Source organism: Pezoporus occidentalis, unplaced genomic scaffold (genome assembly GCF_034315485.1).
Source record: "Pezoporus occidentalis ecotype Australia unplaced genomic scaffold, CSIRO_AGI_Poc_V1 ctg158, whole genome shotgun sequence".
NCBI lineage: Eukaryota > Metazoa > Chordata > Aves > Psittaciformes > Psittacidae > Pezoporus > Pezoporus occidentalis.
The window spans coordinates 2443905-2461553 of record NW_026913404.1 but is presented as its reverse complement, the minus strand read 5'-3'; the positions used below and the strand labels follow the sequence as shown (position 1 = coordinate 2461553).

The 17649-nt window shown below is 57.4% G+C and overlaps 1 protein-coding gene across 12 annotated transcripts in view; it reads right to left on the bottom strand.

Moving 5' to 3' along the window:
* Positions 1-8270: 8270 nt before the first annotated feature.
* The window catches only part of CAPN15 (calpain 15), a 60785-nt gene continuing 51406 nt past the window's right edge, over positions 8271-17649 (bottom strand). For all 12 annotated transcript variants that reach the window (XM_062611992.1, XM_062611986.1, XM_062611982.1 and 9 more), the window contains 8 exons: positions 14893-15116; positions 13552-13677; positions 12680-12832; positions 12342-12503; positions 11429-11658; positions 11085-11245; positions 10614-10792; positions 8271-10061 (listed from right to left, as the gene is read on the bottom strand). In XM_062611992.1, the coding sequence (XP_062467976.1) occupies positions 9884-10061; positions 10614-10792; positions 11085-11245; positions 11429-11658; positions 12342-12503; positions 12680-12832; positions 13552-13677; positions 14893-15116 (1413 nt within the window). In that variant the 3' untranslated portion in view covers positions 8271-9883. The remainder of the gene's footprint in view (positions 10062-10613; positions 10793-11084; positions 11246-11428; positions 11659-12341; positions 12504-12679; positions 12833-13551; positions 13678-14892; positions 15117-17649) is intronic.

The window sequence follows — 17649 nt, the reverse complement described above, 5'->3', positions numbered from 1 at the left end:
AGTAGCACCTACACCAAAGTGAACAGCGAGGTAGCAACAACACCCCCAGGAGGCACTGCCAGGGAGCGAGGGGCTGCAGCTCACTCCTCACCTCTGCTGCCTTCAGGCTGATGCCCCTGGTGCTGGGAAGGACCCAACCTGAGGACCAGAAACCCAAATCCCACTCTCCCCCATGCGTGGGGCTGGGGCAGGCTGTGCCTGTGGGCTCGGTGGCTGTGGAGCACCCGGCAGCGTGTGACAAGCCAGCGCAGCGTGGTGCTGGCAGTAATTACCCTGCCGCCCTCAGCTGAAGGGGACCATATGGTAGGGAAAAGGAAACTCACTTGTAGTTTTCCGCGCCCCCGGGCTCAGCCTTTCTGGGGCTGTCACAGTCGATTTGTGCTGCCTGAGCTGTTCCACCCTGGCCACCGCTGCATCCACAGCTCCCTCCCCTTCTGGGGCTCGGCTCTCGCTGCTCCCGCAGCCCCTCTTGCCAAGGTCCTGCTCCCTGCTTGTGGTGGGACGCAGCCAGAATGGTGATTGGGCAGTGGGAGCTGGACCATGTGTGGAGTGGTATGATGGGTGCCTCTGGGGCACCCTGGGGTGTAGAGGACCCCTGGATGGACCCTTGCACCCATGCTGGCTGGCTTTGGGGAGATATCTCCTCTAGCCCTGGAGTATCGTCTGACCAGACTGGTTTGGGTTGGAAAGGACCTTAAGGTCAGCCAGTTCCAACCCCTGCCGTGGGCAGGGACACCTCACATTACAAGATGGTATCCGTCAGCTCTGAGCTATCTCTACTTTCCAACCATGCCAGGCCCTTCTGCAGGTGGGTTGCTCCTCACTGGAGCTCCCCTGCAGCTCCTGAAAGCCCCCCAGAGCCCTCCTTGCGCTGATGCACGGGCAGGAATTCGTCAGGTTCTCCCCACTGCACTGATACCTGCCTTGATGTGACATCTCAGGTGGCCTCAGGGAAGCCTGGATCTGGCTGAGAGGGATTGATGCCATGTTAATCCAGAGCACTCTTCCATTCACTTGGCCAAATACTCTTGCCAAAAGCAAGCTAGGAAATGGTAGATGTATCAGGCAGTTTTCCTTGATTTAAGCATGGTGGGTCTCATGCCAGCTCCACTACCAGAAGGAGTTCTCAGGTATGGGGAGAAGTTCAGTGTGGAGAAGAGAAGGCTCCTTAAGGGGAGACCTTAGATCAGCTCCCAGTGCCCAAAGGGGCTAGAAGAAACCTGGAGAGGGGCTTTGGACAAGGGCCTGTAGGGACAGGACAAGGGGGAATGGCTTTAACCTGACAGAGGGGAGGCTGAGATGAGCTCTTAGGCAGAAGCTCTTCCCTGTGAGGGTGCTGAGGTGCTGGCACAGGGTGCCCAGAGAAGCTGTGGCTGCCCCATCCCTGGCAGTGTTCAAGGCCAGGTTGGATGGGGCTTGGAGCAACCTGGTCTGGTGGAAGTTGTCCCTGCCTGTGGCAGGGGGTTGGGACTGGATGAGCTTTAAGGTCCCTTCCAACCCAGACTGGGCTGGGATTCTTTGGTCTCTGTGAAGCTGCCAGGAGGTGCTGGGGTGGTGCTGTGCCATTTGGCATGGGCAGGTTTGTGGTGAGATGATTGGCTGTGTCAGGGAAAGGAGGGTGCTGATGCTGCAGCAGTTCCTTCAAGGGCAGTGACCAGCTATGAGCCATGGTGTGGGGCTGTGAGAGCAGCCTGAGCATCTTCGCCAGCATCACCAGAGCCTGGCTGCTCCTGCCAACTGGGCACACGCTCATCCCTGGAAAGCAAACTTCCGTTTTGCATTCAGAAAAGGAAACTGGGAGCTCCCAGTTCCTTTCCAGACTCGATGCTGCTGCCAAGGGGTTCCTGGAAGCGGCTGGGCTGAGCCACTGTTTCTGTGCAGGATGATATCGAAATGGTTTTCTTGACTGTTGCTTTTAGAGCTGGATGCCTCACTCTCACAGGGCATCATCATCTTGAGTGTACAGTTTTGGCATAAAATGTCTGAAAACAGAGTTGACTCCCAGAGGAGGTAAGGACCAAGCGGCCTGGCTGCTTTGAGACCCTTGCAGGACGCAACAGATCAAAGCTCTTTTGGGTGCTGCCCTGATGTGAGATACCAGATGTGGTCACCCAGGCACACTGTCTGACCCAAAAAGGGGGGATTTTGCAGGGGTCTGCTGCACACGGGTGGGTGCTAGCTGCAGGATGCAACACCAGCATCTGTCTGGGTGTGGGTTATGTCTTTAGGAGTAAACTTGATGAGTTTGGAGAGCTCATCCCTCAACAAAGCCCTTGGCAAACATCAGTAGCAGGAGGAATTAAGTAGAAATGAGGAAAATGGGGCTGGCCAAGTGTGCTCTGGAGCTGCCCTCCCCACAGTAGTGGTCACCTCCCTGCGTTCATTTCCAGCCCCTGGCAGCCATGTGGCCAGAAGACCAGAGTCAGAGAGAGCAGTCACCAAGCTCCATGGTCAGGAGGTGCCTGTGTTTGTCCAGCTCCATCCTGGGACAGCTCACTGCTAGTCCCTGGACAGGAGAGGAGGGTGATGTGAGCTGGTGGTTTTAGCACACATCCCGCCACAGCCCAAAGAGCTGCTGGCCTCCCAGCACAGCGCAAGGTCCATCTGCTCTGTGAGCCTGTAGCCCAGGGACAGATTGCTGACATGGTCCTGAGCATTGCTCAACACTGGGGCCGTGTCTCCTGGGCATGGCCAGCTCTGGACATCCCCACCACTGTCTCCAACCACCAGCTATCCTCCCATCCCAGTTATGCAGGTAGAGAAACAAAAGGCTGCTGTGCAGCCCTTTGGCTCACGGATAGCTTGGGATGGAGGGAAGATGTGCACAGATAACGTGAGCATCAATGTTTCTCTCTAATAGCAGGAGGAGGACGGGAGCTGTTGGCAGCAGGGGGGAATCATCTTGCAAGTGCAAAGCTGGAGTGGCCTGAGAGGTGAAGGAGGGCAGGGAGCCTTCTCCATCCCCATGTCTCCTGCCGTGCACTTCAGGTTTGCCTGCAGGACCCCAAAAGTGTAACCCCCACCCCTGGGTTCCCGTCCCAGTTCCCTACTCAGCACAGGAGCCTTTTTAGGGGAAAAATCATTGATTTGGGAGGGAAAAACCCCAACCCAAGCACAAGTGTTGCAGCCAGGGATGATTGGATGGGAGCAGTGGAGTGGACTTTAAGGAGAATACCCCTGGGAAGCCCTGCTTGGTGCCTCCTCCCCCTGCGGGTCTCTGACCTCCCATTTGCCTGTCAAGAGCAAGCTCGGGCACCAAACCCCCCCTGTCAAATTAGTGAGTCAGGAGCCGTTCGAGAGCCCACCGCTGCTAATTTGTACATTAACTGCTTCTGACAGAAATATTTCACAAGTGAAAAAACAGAAAATGTGCCTCAAGACAATGTGCAACTTCCGTACCAGCAGCTTCTGCTTAACTGTGCGCTGCCCGAGGAGGGGGGACCTGCGTGCCCCAGCCGAGGCACAGCCGTGGATTTAGCCACAGGAGCTGCTCCTGGAGTGGCTGGATCAGGCCCTCTGCTAAAATGGGGGGGCAGCAGCTCCTGGTCCCACTCCCCATCAGCAGTTGGGGTAGAAGGGGCTTAGTGACAGCTCCCTCCTCACCCTGACATGGACCCTTTGCAGCACCCCTCCATTGCCCACCCCCCTCTCAGTAGCTCCCTGAGTGTGCTCCTTCTTGCCCCCCACCCTAGGGTCTGACCTGCTGGGGCTGTGCCCATAATCACCACATGGGACAAGAAGTTAGCCGGGGGCTCCAGACACCGTGATGGACACAGGCAGCTCCCAGATGGGCCCAAGCCAGCCCCAGTGTCCCATGGGAGAGCACCAGGGTGCAGGACCCATAGGAACACCCCTGAGCCAGCCTGTCCTCCTGCCCAGCACACTTGTCACAGCATGTATGGCAATCCCAGTGGTGGCCAAAGCTGGTGGCCAAGTGCCTCTGCTGAGTCCCCGGAAAGTAGGAGACCACTGATGGTGCACCAAAACCAAGTGGCTGCCGGCTGGGGACACCGCGTGCCCCTCACCATGGCCTTGCACCCTGTCCTGCCCTGCGCCAGTGTGTGCTGGGGTGCGGGGCTGAGCCAGGTCCTCGGGCCAGCAGCATCGAGCACATGATGTGTTGTGGCAGGTTCCCTGCAGCCTGGAGCCAGCCCCGAGCTAGCGCTGGTGATGGCTTTAATTGCTTTCAGATTCCATAGCCCAGCCAGTGACAGCCCAGGAGCTGTGGCCACTGCGGCCCTGCCATGCCAGCCCCCTGCTCAGCCCCACGCCCGTGCAGTGGCTGGCCAGGGCAAGGAGAGGAGCTGCCTGGGCTGGGGCTTCCCTTTCACGGAACCACAGAATCAACCAGGTTGGAAAAGACCATTTAAGATCACCAACAATTCCATCCCAGCAAAGTCTTCTCCAGGGCTTGTCTGTGTTCATGGTCATGGGGCACGTGCTGGTGTCACCCCCTGAGCTGGGGAAACCCAGCCAGGGGGTCACAGCCCCCCAGGATGCCATTGCATCCCTGCTGTGAATGCACCTGGGTATGTGTCACTGTGACCCCACAGAATGCCCCTTCCCCTCAGGGTGCAGCTCTGCTCTGCCCCAATTTGGTGCCCATTTGGAGGGGGGAGAGATGCCAGGGGGCTTTGCTCTCCCATACAGCTAATGGGGGGCCATGATGCAGCAGGGGGCCAGGCTGGCCCTTGCTGGTGGCTGTGTGTGTCCCCCACTGCATGACCATATTGGGGAGCTGCACCCAGGGCCATGGGGGATTCCCAGGGCTGACTCACACCTCGGGGAGGGGGTGTCATCCCTTTCTGAATGCCCAACTGCCCCCAAGCATCATGTCCTCATCCACTGGGTGATACGTGTGGAGAGCTGGGGCAGTTCTCTGGGGTGGGGAGTAAAAGGCTGCTCAGCACCCATAGTAGCACCCATGGGCTTGACTTGACCCACTGGTGCATGTGCCCGCATCATTCTCCTCCTCCTCTCATCCCTGCCTGCTGCCTCCACAGCTCCAGCCCAGATTCGGTCCGTGCAGGCAGCTGCAGGCAATGTCTCTAATGGATCTCTGCCTGCCAGGACCAGGGTGTGCTGGAGTGGAGTGGGATGAGCCCCCCAGCACCCAGAGCTCATCTGTGCAAACATGCCACTGCAGCAGGGCTGGGACCCCCCAGCCTGAGCCACTGTCCTGGCACATGGCGATGGAGCCAACCAGGCTACGTGTCCCTGCTGAGCAGGACCAGCCAGGAGCTCTGGACAGGGAATGGGGTTTCCTTGCAGGCAGCGCCCCAAAACCGCCATTCTGGTGTGCTCAAGCTGAGCAGCGGATGCTGCATGCGAACGTGAAGGCTCCTCCATCGCAGAGCATTGGCCTCAGCGGAGGGTGAGGAGGGTGTGGGGTGCGCGGGGGTGCAGAGCCGGGGCGATTGTTCCCGTCCCTTATCCATTATCGCGGGCAGTGGAGGCGGGCGGCCGGGGCAGGGGCTGCATTATTGACGAGGGGGACGGCAGCGCCCTGCGCAGGCAGCGGCGGAGCAGGCGGGGCCCCTCCGGCAGCGCTCAGCCCCGGGCAAAGCACTTTGCCTGTGCCGCAGAGCCGCGGAGCAGGCGGGCCCTGGCCCCGCAGCCGCCGCAGCTCCTGGTCCTGCGGCTGCCGAACAGCCCCGGTGGGACGGTGCTGGGCTGAGGGCACCCCTGAGCACGCCTGGGAGGGTGGCACGGGTGGGCAGTGATGCCATTGCACCGGTGCTGCGGCTCTGCAGCCCTGCACAGCAATGGTGCTGCTCTGTTTTTAAGCCTCCCTTTGTCTCTAGGCGGAGATTTGTGGCGTAAAATGCACAATATGTTCTATCTGCCCTGTGGGAACCATAAAATATTCACCAGCAGCTCCCATTATAGTCAGAGTGAATCACGGAGAGCGCTCAAGTCCTTGCTCCTCAACATGCCTCCTCCCCATGCAGCCCGGTCCAGCGCCTGTCATGCACCCCACAGCAGGGACCCACACTTCCACCTCCAGCCCTGGGAGACACTCTGGGCTCTGTAGGTTAAGCGGGGGTGACCATGCTGATGGGATGTCAAACACCTCCACATACCCAAGCATCCTCACAGCCACCTGGGGGGAGCAGTGTCAAACCCATGTGTGGAAGGGACCCACACGATGGTCAGCAGTTAACCTGATGTCCTCGGGGTGACTTGTGCCATCACTTTGCTTTTTGTAGCCACAGCCCCTTGATGGGGTCATGCACCATGCCAAGGCCGGGTGGGACAGACCCCTTGCTGCCCTTGCTGTCACACACAGTGTGTTCATATGGGTCAGTACAACAGCACTTTTCCTCCATTCTCTCCCACCATGTCCTGCTCTCTGTCCTTCCATCCATCCTTCCCTTCAGACCCACCTCTCTCACTGCCCTTCCCCATTTCCCCTCTCACACCTCAGGCTCAAGACATGACAGTGTCAAGGGACAACAAATGTACTGTGAAAGCCACACGCTGATCCAAAGCTGATGTGTCAAATACATCCCATCCTCTGACACACAATTACAGGGACTTGCAGAAGAGCTCATGCTGGCTCAACCCTTGTGAATGATGCACAACTACAGCTTGATTCCACCTCCACTCCTCCCATGGCCACACCACCACCCAGAGGGTGTCCTGAGGGCTCTCCATGGTGCCCTGGTGGCTCAGGGCCAGGAGCAGCATCCTTATGCCTGCTCCTGCGAGGTGCTGCCCCCTCCATGCACCAGCTCACCCATTTCTTGAGTGTTGCAGCTGCACCAGGCTCCCGGCACAGTAGGATTTGCCTCCAGCACAATGGCCAGGATGCAGCTCCAAGGATGCAGTTCCCACCTGGGCTGGCCATCGCGACACGGGCCACCACCAGATCACTAGGGTGAGATGCCCGAGTGTGTCCCCAGCACTGAGCAGCACAGGGCCAGGTGAGGGGACCCCGCTCACATGTGGGGCAGCCCCACGGGAGTGATGGGCAGTGGTCTGAGCCACACAAGCCCTCAGCATCCCACGGATGCGAGGGCAAGGGTCTGTGGCAGGAGGGTTAAACCTTCCTCTGCCACACGGCTCCTCTCATGAACAGACTGAGGGGAGCAGCAGAGCCCTCCCCACCAAAATTAACTCTCCATCTGTTTCTCCCCGGCTGAGGCTGATGGCTTGTGACAGGGCCTCCTGAATGCAAAGATGTTTCGCCTGGGAAAATCTATTAGGAGTTGCTGTAAGAAAGACCAAATTCTTCTCCTTCTGTCTCTCCCCACTGGTCTCAAGGTGCCCACCCCAGGCAGGAGCAGGCTGGCAGCCGGCGCTGCCACTCAGCCGGAAAGCGCTGCCTGCACCAGCCGGCCCCAACAGGAGAAGAGGGAGGATGGGAGCAGCCCTGCGTGGTGTGAGGGTGCAGAGTATCACAGAACTGGGCAAAGGTTTAGGTTAAAGGGACCTTAAAGCTCATCCAGTTCCAAGCCCCTGCCACGGGCAGGGACACCTTCCACCAGACCAGGTTGCTCCAAGCCCCATCCAACCTGGCCTTGAACACTGCCAGGGATGGGGCAGCCACAGCTTCTCTGGGCAAAATAGCTTTTAATGGCTTTAACCTGACAGAGGGGAGACTGAGATGAGCTCTTAGGCAGAAGCTCTTCCCTGTGAGGGTGCTGAGGCGCTGGCACAGGGTGCCCAGAGAAGCTGTGGCTGCCCCATCCCTGGCAGTGTTCAAGGCCAGGTTGGACGGCGTGGAACAACCTGGTCTAGTGGAAGGTGTCCCTGCCCGTGGCAGGGCTTGGGACTGGATGAGCCTTAGGGTCCCTTGAACCCGAACTATTCAGTGATTCTATGATTCTCAAAAGCCATTCATGCCCAAGCCTGGCCACGGGGTCAGGGATGCACTGGGCACAGCTCTGACACCATCACAGCCCTCGCCCATCCCGGTGTTGATGGGAAAATTGAGGCAGGAGGAGCCCTGCCCGGGCAGGGAAGGCGGACAGGCAGGTACAGGCAGCGGGTGCCCTCTCCCGGCAGCGCCGCAGCCCTGCTCGGCCCTGACCATGTCTGAATTTAAGCTCTCTGTTCCCCTCCCTTGCCCCCACTCCCCGAAATGCCCCTGAAGAAACCTACAACCTAACTGCACCCTTTCTTTAGTGCTCAGCTCTGCTCTGAAGTCACCGACAGACACTCATCACTGTAAGAAACGGCTTCATGGCTCTGCTTGGACCCAACATCTCTCCATCCCAGTCATCCCTGCATCCCTCCCGCAGCCAAGCACAGTGAAAAGCAGCAGCTTCAGTACAAAACAAAACTTTATTTGGTCCGTCAGAACCTGAGTTTGAAAACCACCCATGGATAATTCATATGGTACAGGGATTACTGCTTTGATTTACACTTGATAAAATATCCTATGATTCTGAAGAGCTGGGTAGTATTTACAGGGTTAAAAATATTCACAGCTCAGAGATGGAAAGAAAGAGGGGAAAAAAGGGAACGGCAAATCAAAGGAGGAAGGAGAGGGGAAGGGAGAAAACAGAATGAAGATACAGACAAGAGCTTGGCTCAGTGGCTGCGGGCAGGGATGGTGCCAGCGCAGCCACCCCCTCTCCTCCCTGGGACACAGGGACACGCTGGGCAAAGCCACAAGCCACCATCCATCCCTACCCATGCAGGGTGTGGGGTGCAGGCAGCCACCAGCACCATCCCAGCACCCAGCATCACCCACCCCACGCCAAACTGCAGGTTCACACGGCTTGGGAAGGAGGGGAACACCGGGGGACCCCCGAAATACACAACACACACACACACACATATGCACGCACCCTTGTGCTAAGCCAGAGAGCCACCATGCCCTGCAGAGGGGGGGACAGCCAGCAGCGCCCCACAGCGCCTGCAGGCATCTGCCTTGTGCTCACTGCTGCCCACAGGGCTTGGCCTCTAAAGATGGGGTGCTCTGCTTTCCCCACCCCCCAAAATCATACCCCCCAGGACATGGCAACGTGGTAAAGCCGTGGGAGCTGCTCCCCAGAGGCCAGGTCTGGAGCCGTCATCCCTCGGCACAGCATGGGGAGGCCCCTGCGGGAACTGAGTCCCGCTTGGGGCCATGGCTTCACTCCAGGTACTGCTCCCATTGGCTGCCTTTGCATAGTGACTCTGTGTGACGAGGTGAGTGGGGTCCCCTCTGCTTCAGCATTGCTGAGCATCACTCCATGGCCTCGCTGCCCACCCCGAGCAGTGGTGGTGGAGGTCAGCCTGAGGGGTGAGGTAAACCCCCTGGCAGCAGCTTCCTCGAACAACCCAGCGCCATCTCCTCCTCAGCCCCTTCTCCTCCCCAGCCGCAGCATACGGGACACGCAAGGTGGATGGAGGGGTCCAGCCAGGAGTGGCACCATGGTGACCTCAGCACCCCCTGCTATGGTACCTCGGTGCTATGCTGGTCCTGGCAGCAGACAATGGGGGGGGAATAAGACACTGGGAAGGGGCCGGGGGCAGACAGAGGGTCACACAGACGGACAGACATCAGAGGTATATTCTTATTTTTGCAGTGCCAGCGCCCTGGCACTGCGGGAGGGGGCAGAGTCCTGAGCGCGGTGCCTGGGAAGGGCCTTGACAGCAATCTCCAGCCCCCCCTCTCCCACAGCCCCCTGCTGCAGGCAGAGGGCACTAGTCCCAGGGCAGGTTTGGGGCAGGAGGGATCCTGAGATGGCCCCATGCCCACAGCTCCTCATCCAGTGCACAGGGGTCCAGAGGTGCCAGTAGGCAGAGCTGGTCCTGGCCCTGTGAGCAAGCCAAGTGCTGGGCGTTGATGCTCTGGCTCTGCCCCACAGCACTGACAGCAGGTGTGACCCCAGGCCAGAGGCTCGGTGCAGAGAAGGGGGGAGTGGAGCAGGGAGTGGGAGGCGCTTTGTCATAGGGGCCGGGGGCCATGGAGTCCTGCAACCTCAGGTGTGAGCAGCGGGTTGTGGGTGCCCTTCGTCAACATCCAGTCATTGAGGAAGGCCTGGGTGGCTTTGCGGTGCGCCAGGCGGTGGGTGATGGAGAAGCCAGCGTTACCCTCCAGCTGGGAGAGGATCACCAACACTTGCCTGCAAAGAGAACGGCGGGCTCAGGGCCAGGCAGCTGCCTCTGCCCTGACCATAGAAGCACAGAATCAAACCAGGCTGGAAAAGACCTTTAAGATCAAGTCCAACCATTCCCCAGCACTGCCAAGGCCACCACTAACCCATGGCACTAAGAGCCTCATCTACACGGTTTGTGAACACTTTCAGGATGGTGACTCCACCACTGCCCTTGGCAGCCTGCTCCAATGCCTGAGCACCCTTTAGGCGAGAAATTGTTCCTAATATCCAGTCTAGACTTCCCCTGGTGCAACCTGGGGCCATCTCCTCGCATCCTGTCACTTGTTAACCTGAGACCAACCCCCACCTCCTGGCTCCATCCTCCTTTCAGGTAGCTGTAGAGAGTGATAAGGTCCCACCTGAGCCTTCTCTTCTCCAGACTAAACCCCCCAGGTCCCTCATCCAGATGATGTGATGTCACCCCAGTGCCCACCCTCTGCCCACACTTCCCTGCCAGCCCCAGACCCTGCCTGGCTCCAAGCCCCCTGCCTGCCCTTGCCACCTCTGCCTAACCCAGACCTGTGTAAGGGGGGAACGCTGTCCTGCGTTTTGAGGCTCCCGCGCGTGGAGACGACGTTGAAGCTGTCTGTGCAGTCACACTGGACATGCAGGTAGGACTTGGGGTGCCGGTTCTCCACCACCACGATGAGCCCTGCCCAGCCATGCGTCAAATAGTAGCAGGTCATCCCCTCGCGGCCCTGGGGCAAAGAGCGGGGTCAGGGCTGGCAGGCCTCCGAGAACCTCTGCTCCCAGTCTCAGCCCCTGGACCAGCATCTTCCATCCCCAGCTGCTCAGGTACCCCAAGCAGCAAAGGCGATGGGTATCCATGGGGTTGAAGGAGACAAGGTGGCAACCAGGGCTGGCACAAACCTGCCTGGCCCCTACCAGACTGAGGATGCAGCAGAGGCAGGGTCCAGGCTCCCACTGTCAGCATCACCCTGACCCCACTGCAGCCACAAGCAGTCACTGCCCTGTGCCTTCTACACCCACCTCATGGCGCTCGCCCTTGTTCTCAGTCAGCAGGATGATGGCATCTGCCAAAGTGGTGGGCTGCGCCTCCACCTGCTCCACCATCACCAGCCGGGAGCTGTAGATTGCCAGGATATAGCTGGAATAATCAGTGGCTGGTCGGCTGCTGGTGGGACTGGATGCTGCAGAGACACATGGAGGAAGGAGGGATCAGTGGCACTGTCACCAAGCCCACAACCCTCAGGAGCAGGGTTGCTGCACATGGAAGCAACCTCCACCCACATCAAGGTCCCTGTGGTGAAGGTCAAGGGCTTTGCCACCGCTGCCCACTGCAAGGGAGCATGGCTGTGTGGGGAGCCCCTCACCCTGGAGAGCGCTGGGGCCTGGCAGGGCAGTGTTCCAGTGGTTGAAAGCACAGCACACCACAGCATACTCGCCCGGCTCCAGCATAACATCGCAGTTGACGAACTTCTTGACAGCCCGTTTGCTGTGAGCCATCAGCCGGCCCAGGCTCAGCTTGTTCCCGCTGGTGAAGGTGGCCCGGAACACCATGATGCACAGGTCTAGCAAGTGGCTGTCCACTGCATCCGATCGCCTGCACCGATCGCAAGGGGAGAACAGTAACATCACCCCAGTGCTGGGCTGCGGAGCACGGGGAGGGCACAGGCAGGATGGCAGATCCAGAGGAAGGGTCATAATAGAATCCCAGACTGGTTTGGGCTGGAAGGGACCTTAAAGCTCATCCAGTTCCAACCCCTGCCATGGGCGGGGACACCTTCCACTAGACCAGGTTGCTCCAAGCCCCATCCAACCTGGCCTTGAACACTGCCAGGGATGGGCAGCCACAGCTTCTCTGGGCACCCTGTGCCAGCACCTCAGCACCCTCACAGGGAAGAACTTCTGCTTAAGAGCTCATCTCAGTCTCCCCTCTATCAGGTTAAAGCCATTCCCCCTTGTCCTGTCCCTACAGGCCCTTGTCCAAAGCCCCTCCCCAGGTTTCTTGTAACCCCTTTAGGCACTGGAGCTGCTCTAAGGTCTTCCCTTAAGGAGCCTTCTCTTCCCCAGGCTGAATATCCAAACTCTCTCATCCAGTCCTCCCACTGCCCCAAGTTCCAGCTCCAGAAATGAGCACATGTGCAGGGCTTGGGTTTTGGCTACAACAAAAAGCAGACCTTGAGAACTGGAGAAATGGGGAATGGGGACCCACCTCTGAGCTCTGTGACCCTGCGGGATGGCGTGGGACAAAAGGGTGATGTCTTTCTCCCAGGTCCAGCTCACCTGCTGCCCTCCTGGAAGAGGGCGAACTCCAGGGCAGCTCGCTCCAACACCGTCAGCGATGTCACTGTCACCGGCCCACTGGCTTTGTTGGGGAACATGCCCTGCACACGCACCTCGTGCCAGTCCGAATGGAGTTTGCAGATATCCACTGAGTCAAAATACCTGTGGGGAAGGTGGGCTCAGCCCCAGCAGGGTGCTCTATGTGGACACTGCTCTGCCCTCATGCAGACCCTGGCAATACCTTCTCCTGCCCTGCCCACCTTGACCCCTGTGTCCTGTTTTCTGTCCCCTGTCTTGCTGCCCACCCCACAGGCTCTGCCTCCTGGGCGCTACCGTACTTGATGAAGTCGCTGTACTCCATCCAGAAGACACCTTCACTGCTGCCATGGGGCATCAGGTCGTGCCGCAGCGGAGTCGGCCAGTGTGGCCACTCATCGGACCAGCTCCCGTTCCAGGAGAAGCGGCCCCAGGGGTTTCGGAGCCGCAGTAACCTGAGGGAAGGGGAAATAGTGTCAGAGGCCCAGGAGGAAGGGAAGCACAAGGAAGATCACCTCCAAGATGCTCTCCCACCTCTGTAGACCCAGACAGCCCCCTGCAGAGGGCACAACGCCACTTCTGCCGCTGCCTTTCAAAGCCCTCACAGCACCCTAGACCTAATTGTCCACCCCCACTGTGGCTGGAGATGCTCTTGACCAGCAGCTCTGGACCTGCTGCAACTCCCTCTGCCCTTCCCTGACTAAGGAACCTGCAGCAAGGCACTGCAGGGAATGGACTCAGCAGGGAAGAGGCTGATCAGTGTGATGTGACTGGAAATGGGGCTTCACAGAGCACCCAGGCTGTTGGAGGCAGCACCCGTTTCTACCCCCCACCCTCCAAAGGTGAGAACGGTGCCCTGACTACCTCATGCAAGAGCTCAGCTCAATCCTCTGTGTCTTGTGAGACCTGGTGAACCATTCTGCACTCTAGGGTGTGCTGGAGCAGAGCAGCCCTGCATGTGGACGCTGTGCCCAGAAAGGACAGCATATGTGGAAAAAAGCACTTACATGACACCCTGGGATGCAGAAATAGCCCTTGCTGGCCATGAAGATGGGACACTGAAGAGTCCCTGAGGTCTTGTCCAGCCTGCACTCAATTATCCATTGCCAGGGTTTGTGCTTGGGCTGTGGCAGGGATGTCTGCTGGACCACACCAGCCTCCACCCTGAGCTCACCTGAAGCCCTGGACATCCCGCACATCCAGGATGGAGTATGCATGCCGTGGACGGAGACCCATACTCTCGTAGGCCACATCATCCACCTTCATGTTGCCTCCTCCACAGGATGCGCCCATGAGGAACCTGCGCAAGGGAACAGCAAAACCTCAATGTCCTGCCAGGCCTTGTATGGGGGGAAGCTCATCCCTACTGCTCACAGCACGCAACAGGCTCCCCCCAGGAGCTTCCTGGGTATTCCCTCTCTGCAATAACACTAAGCCTCCCCAGCCACACAGAAAGGCAAATGGTGCATCTGCCTCCCCTTTTGCAGGCTGCTGGCCCCTGCAGGGGTGAGGAAAGACTATTTGGAGTAAGAGATCTGCACCAGCCAGGCCTAGGGGGACACCACATTCTGGAACCTATCAGTCTCCCATGTGGCTTCAGCTAACACAACTGCCCTCCCGCTCCTCCTGCCAGAGCAATAAGGTATTTGAATCACAGAATACCAGGTTGGAAGGGATCTCAAGGATCATCTGGTCCAATCTTTCTAAGCAGAGCATGACCTAGAGTAGATGTCCCAGCACTCTGTCCAGCCAAATCTTTAAGGTGTCCAGTGCTGGGGAGTCACCACTTCCCTGGGGAGATTATTGCAGTGGCTGGTTCTTCTCACTGAGAAAAATTTTCCTCTTGTGTCCAGCTGGCATCTCCCCAGGAGTAACTTGTGCCCATCACACCTCCTCTTTTCATGCGACTCCTTGTAAAAAGGGTGTCTCTTTCCTTTGTAGCCACCCTTTAAGTACTGGCGCATGATGAAGACTCTCCCCTGAGTCTTCTTTTCTCAGTGCTGGACAAGCCCAGCTCACTCAGCCTTTCATCACATGCTTCCCAGTCCTTGAATCATTTTGTGGCCCTTCTCTGGATCCTCTCAGCCCATCCACATCTTTTGTATATACATTTACTTTTGCTTTGTCTTCTACAGACTGCCTAGAGTCATGAACAGGTATGGCCAGCAGAGCTGCAATGTGTATGGGTGGGAGACACGTGCAGGGGTCAAGCACTTCACAATACAAACACCACTGAAAGCAAAGCAAGCGGGCTGGATGCCGGCCACTTCACAACTCCTACAAGAGAGCAGCAGACGTGCACAGGGAACTTCATCAGCGTTTTCATTTCATATGAGAATGAAACAAAGGAGAAAGAATTTCTGAGGAGTTTAAAGGGGGAGCTCCACCAGTGCTCAAGATGAGGTGGTGGGCTTCACCAGCCCCTCTCCTCTGAGCCTCTCCAAGAGTGCTCCTCCCTCCCCCACCTCTCCAAGTGTCCATGCTCCTGCCACGGCACCCTCCTGCCTCATCTTACCCAGCCTCCTTAGAACTCAGCATTTTGGCCCAGATGAGGTCAGTGTCAATGGGCTCCTCGCGAGGGTTAGTGGAGCTGACCTGCAGCATCAGGCTCTCGCAGGGCGCACCCGTTAGTGTAGCCAGGCCTTCAATAGCACGCCCCGCCTGGAGGGCAAAGTACGAACCATGGAGCTTGGCCAGAGCCTTCTCAATGAGGGCGACCCACAGCTGCTTCCTCTGAGCCTGTGGAAAGAGGGAGAAACACCTTACGAGCTGCCACGGGCAGGGGATGGGAAAGCAAATGCAGCACATGCAGATGAGGCAAAGCCACCCTTCTGATGGAGACGAAGAGGCAGGAGCAGCAAGACCAGACACCAGGAGCTTGGTTGCATGAGGAAGAACCCATTCTATAACTGCTCAGTGTTTTGTCTGTACAGTTCAATTCCACTTAGGAAAACATCCTGGAGTGAATGTCTGTCAGACAGAGCTGCACCCTTAGGTGCCTAGGCAGTCAGGCTGGCAGGATGGGTGCCCACATTACAAGCTAACTGTCCCTTCTTTCTGCTTCAGCCTGGATTGAAAAGGTTTAATAACCATAAGATCCCAGACTGGTGTGGGTTGGAAAGGACCTTAAGCTCATCCAGTTCCAGCCCCCCTGCCATGGGCAGGGACATCTCCCACCAGACCATTTCACTCAAGGCTCTGTCCAATCTGGCCTTGAACACTGCCAGGGATGGAGTATAATGGAAGAGGCTATCGATCACATCTGGAGCAAGCTGCCTTTCACTCACACACTGCTGCAAACCAAAACTAACACACCTTTGGTGAAGGAGGCTGCCTAGAGCACACAAGGAGGAGGGACCGGGCAAATTTTACCCATGGAACAGTGACATTGTTTCAAGGACAAGCTTCAAAATCTCTCGGGCAGATGGGCAAAGCCCTCTACACCAGCACAGGGACAGTGGCAAGATGTTGCGACAAGATGCAAGTTTTCCACGGTGGAAAGCTCCCCCTGGAGACACTTTGTTCTGGTGCCAAGCTATTGCTCTTGGCATTTCTAAGCTGATTATAGATACGGGAAGAAATGGAGATGTTGCATTAATGCACCCAGGTCTGCAAAGCCTCCATCAGCCAAGGGCTTGGGGTGCAGCCATCACCACCATGTCCAAGTCACTGCAGGGTGGAGCCTCCAGCCGTGCTTCACCTCTCATCCCCAGCATGTGAGACACCTCAGCCCCAACACCTCCCTTCAGTGAGGATGCCAAGGGGAAGGTGCATGAGGGCAAAAGGCAAGGAGACAATACCATCCACTAAAAGCCCAGAAAATCAGGTTTTCAGCCAGTGCTTGGAGGGTAAAAGCCCTGGTGCAGTGTGACTGTGTGCGACGCCCAGGTGGCAGCCGAGAGCTGGGAGAGGAAAGGAAGGCCCTGAAGATTTCTTTCCATGGATAAAGAAAGCTTGCAAGTGCTTTCCACTGGGGTTTGCATCCTTCACTCAACAAAATCCATGTTGTTTTTTCTGCCTGAGCCGCAGCCAGGGAGCTCGGAAAAGCAGCTGATTTTCTTTTGATTTTAAAATTCTGGTTTTCCTCTCTTAGCTCCCACATCCAGCTCCCACAGCCAAACACTCAGTGGGAAAATCTTGCTAATATTCAGATGCCCCTGGAAACACAGGTAAGGCAAGGCCAGCCCATGAGAAAACCTTCCATCAATAATAATAACAACAACAGATCTGAAATTTGTAAGATAGGAAAGATGGATGGAAATTAAAAAAGAAAATAGAGACAGGTAAATCTTACACTGAAAATAAAGAAACGTGTCTTCATCCTCTGTGTACTGAGAGGCAAAATGTAGATACCAACTCCTCCTTCTTCCCCTCTCTAAAGTTTTCTCCTTAAGAGGACTGGCTTTCAGCAGCTTTGCCCCACTCAGTGTCCCTGTGTCCCAGGGGAAGATCCACCATGCTGCTGGGAATGTGGCAAGGCAGCTTGGACAGCTGCAAGTCCCTGCCTGGAGCCAGGGGTAAGGAGGGCTCTGGAGCCAACTGTGCTGCTGCCCCAAGAGGCCTGTGAGCTTCGACACAGCCCTGAGACAACCAGCAGTTGCCCCAGCAATGGGCCACCTCCACCCTGCGGAGGGCACAGGCTACTGAGCACATTCAAGCTGTACCAACATTAAGGTTCCCCAAATCATAGAATCATACAGACTGGTTTGCACTGGAAGAACCCTAAGGCTCACCCAGTCCAACCCCCCTGCCATGGGCAGGGACACCTTCCACTAGACCAGGTTGCTCCAAGCGCCGTCCAACCTGGCTTTGAACACTGCCAGGGATGGGGCAGCCACAGCTTCTCTGGGCGCCCTGTGCCAGCGCCTCAGCACCCTCACAGGGAAGAGCTTCTGCCTAAGAGCTCATCTCAATCTCCCCTCTGTCAGGTTAAAGCCATTCCCCCTTGTCCTTACCTTCAGGCCCCACTTCCCCAGCCAGAGTTCTGTCCTGACATCTACAGATGATGAGGTGTGGGGCTGTGTATTTTTAAAGAGGACTGGAATTGACAGAACAAAGTCCAACCCATCAGTCCTAGGTCCATGGCTCCTCCTCACAGTGGCACTTTGTTTTCTTTGTCAGATTTTGCTGCCTGAGTTTCAATAAAGACGTTCTCAGTCTCCTTCATGGACATGATCCCAGCAAGCGCTGCTGGGCCTGGCAAGCGGGACAGGCAAGACAGCACTGACGGCCTGAAGTGGCTGCGGGAGCTCCATTCATCACAGCAGATGCC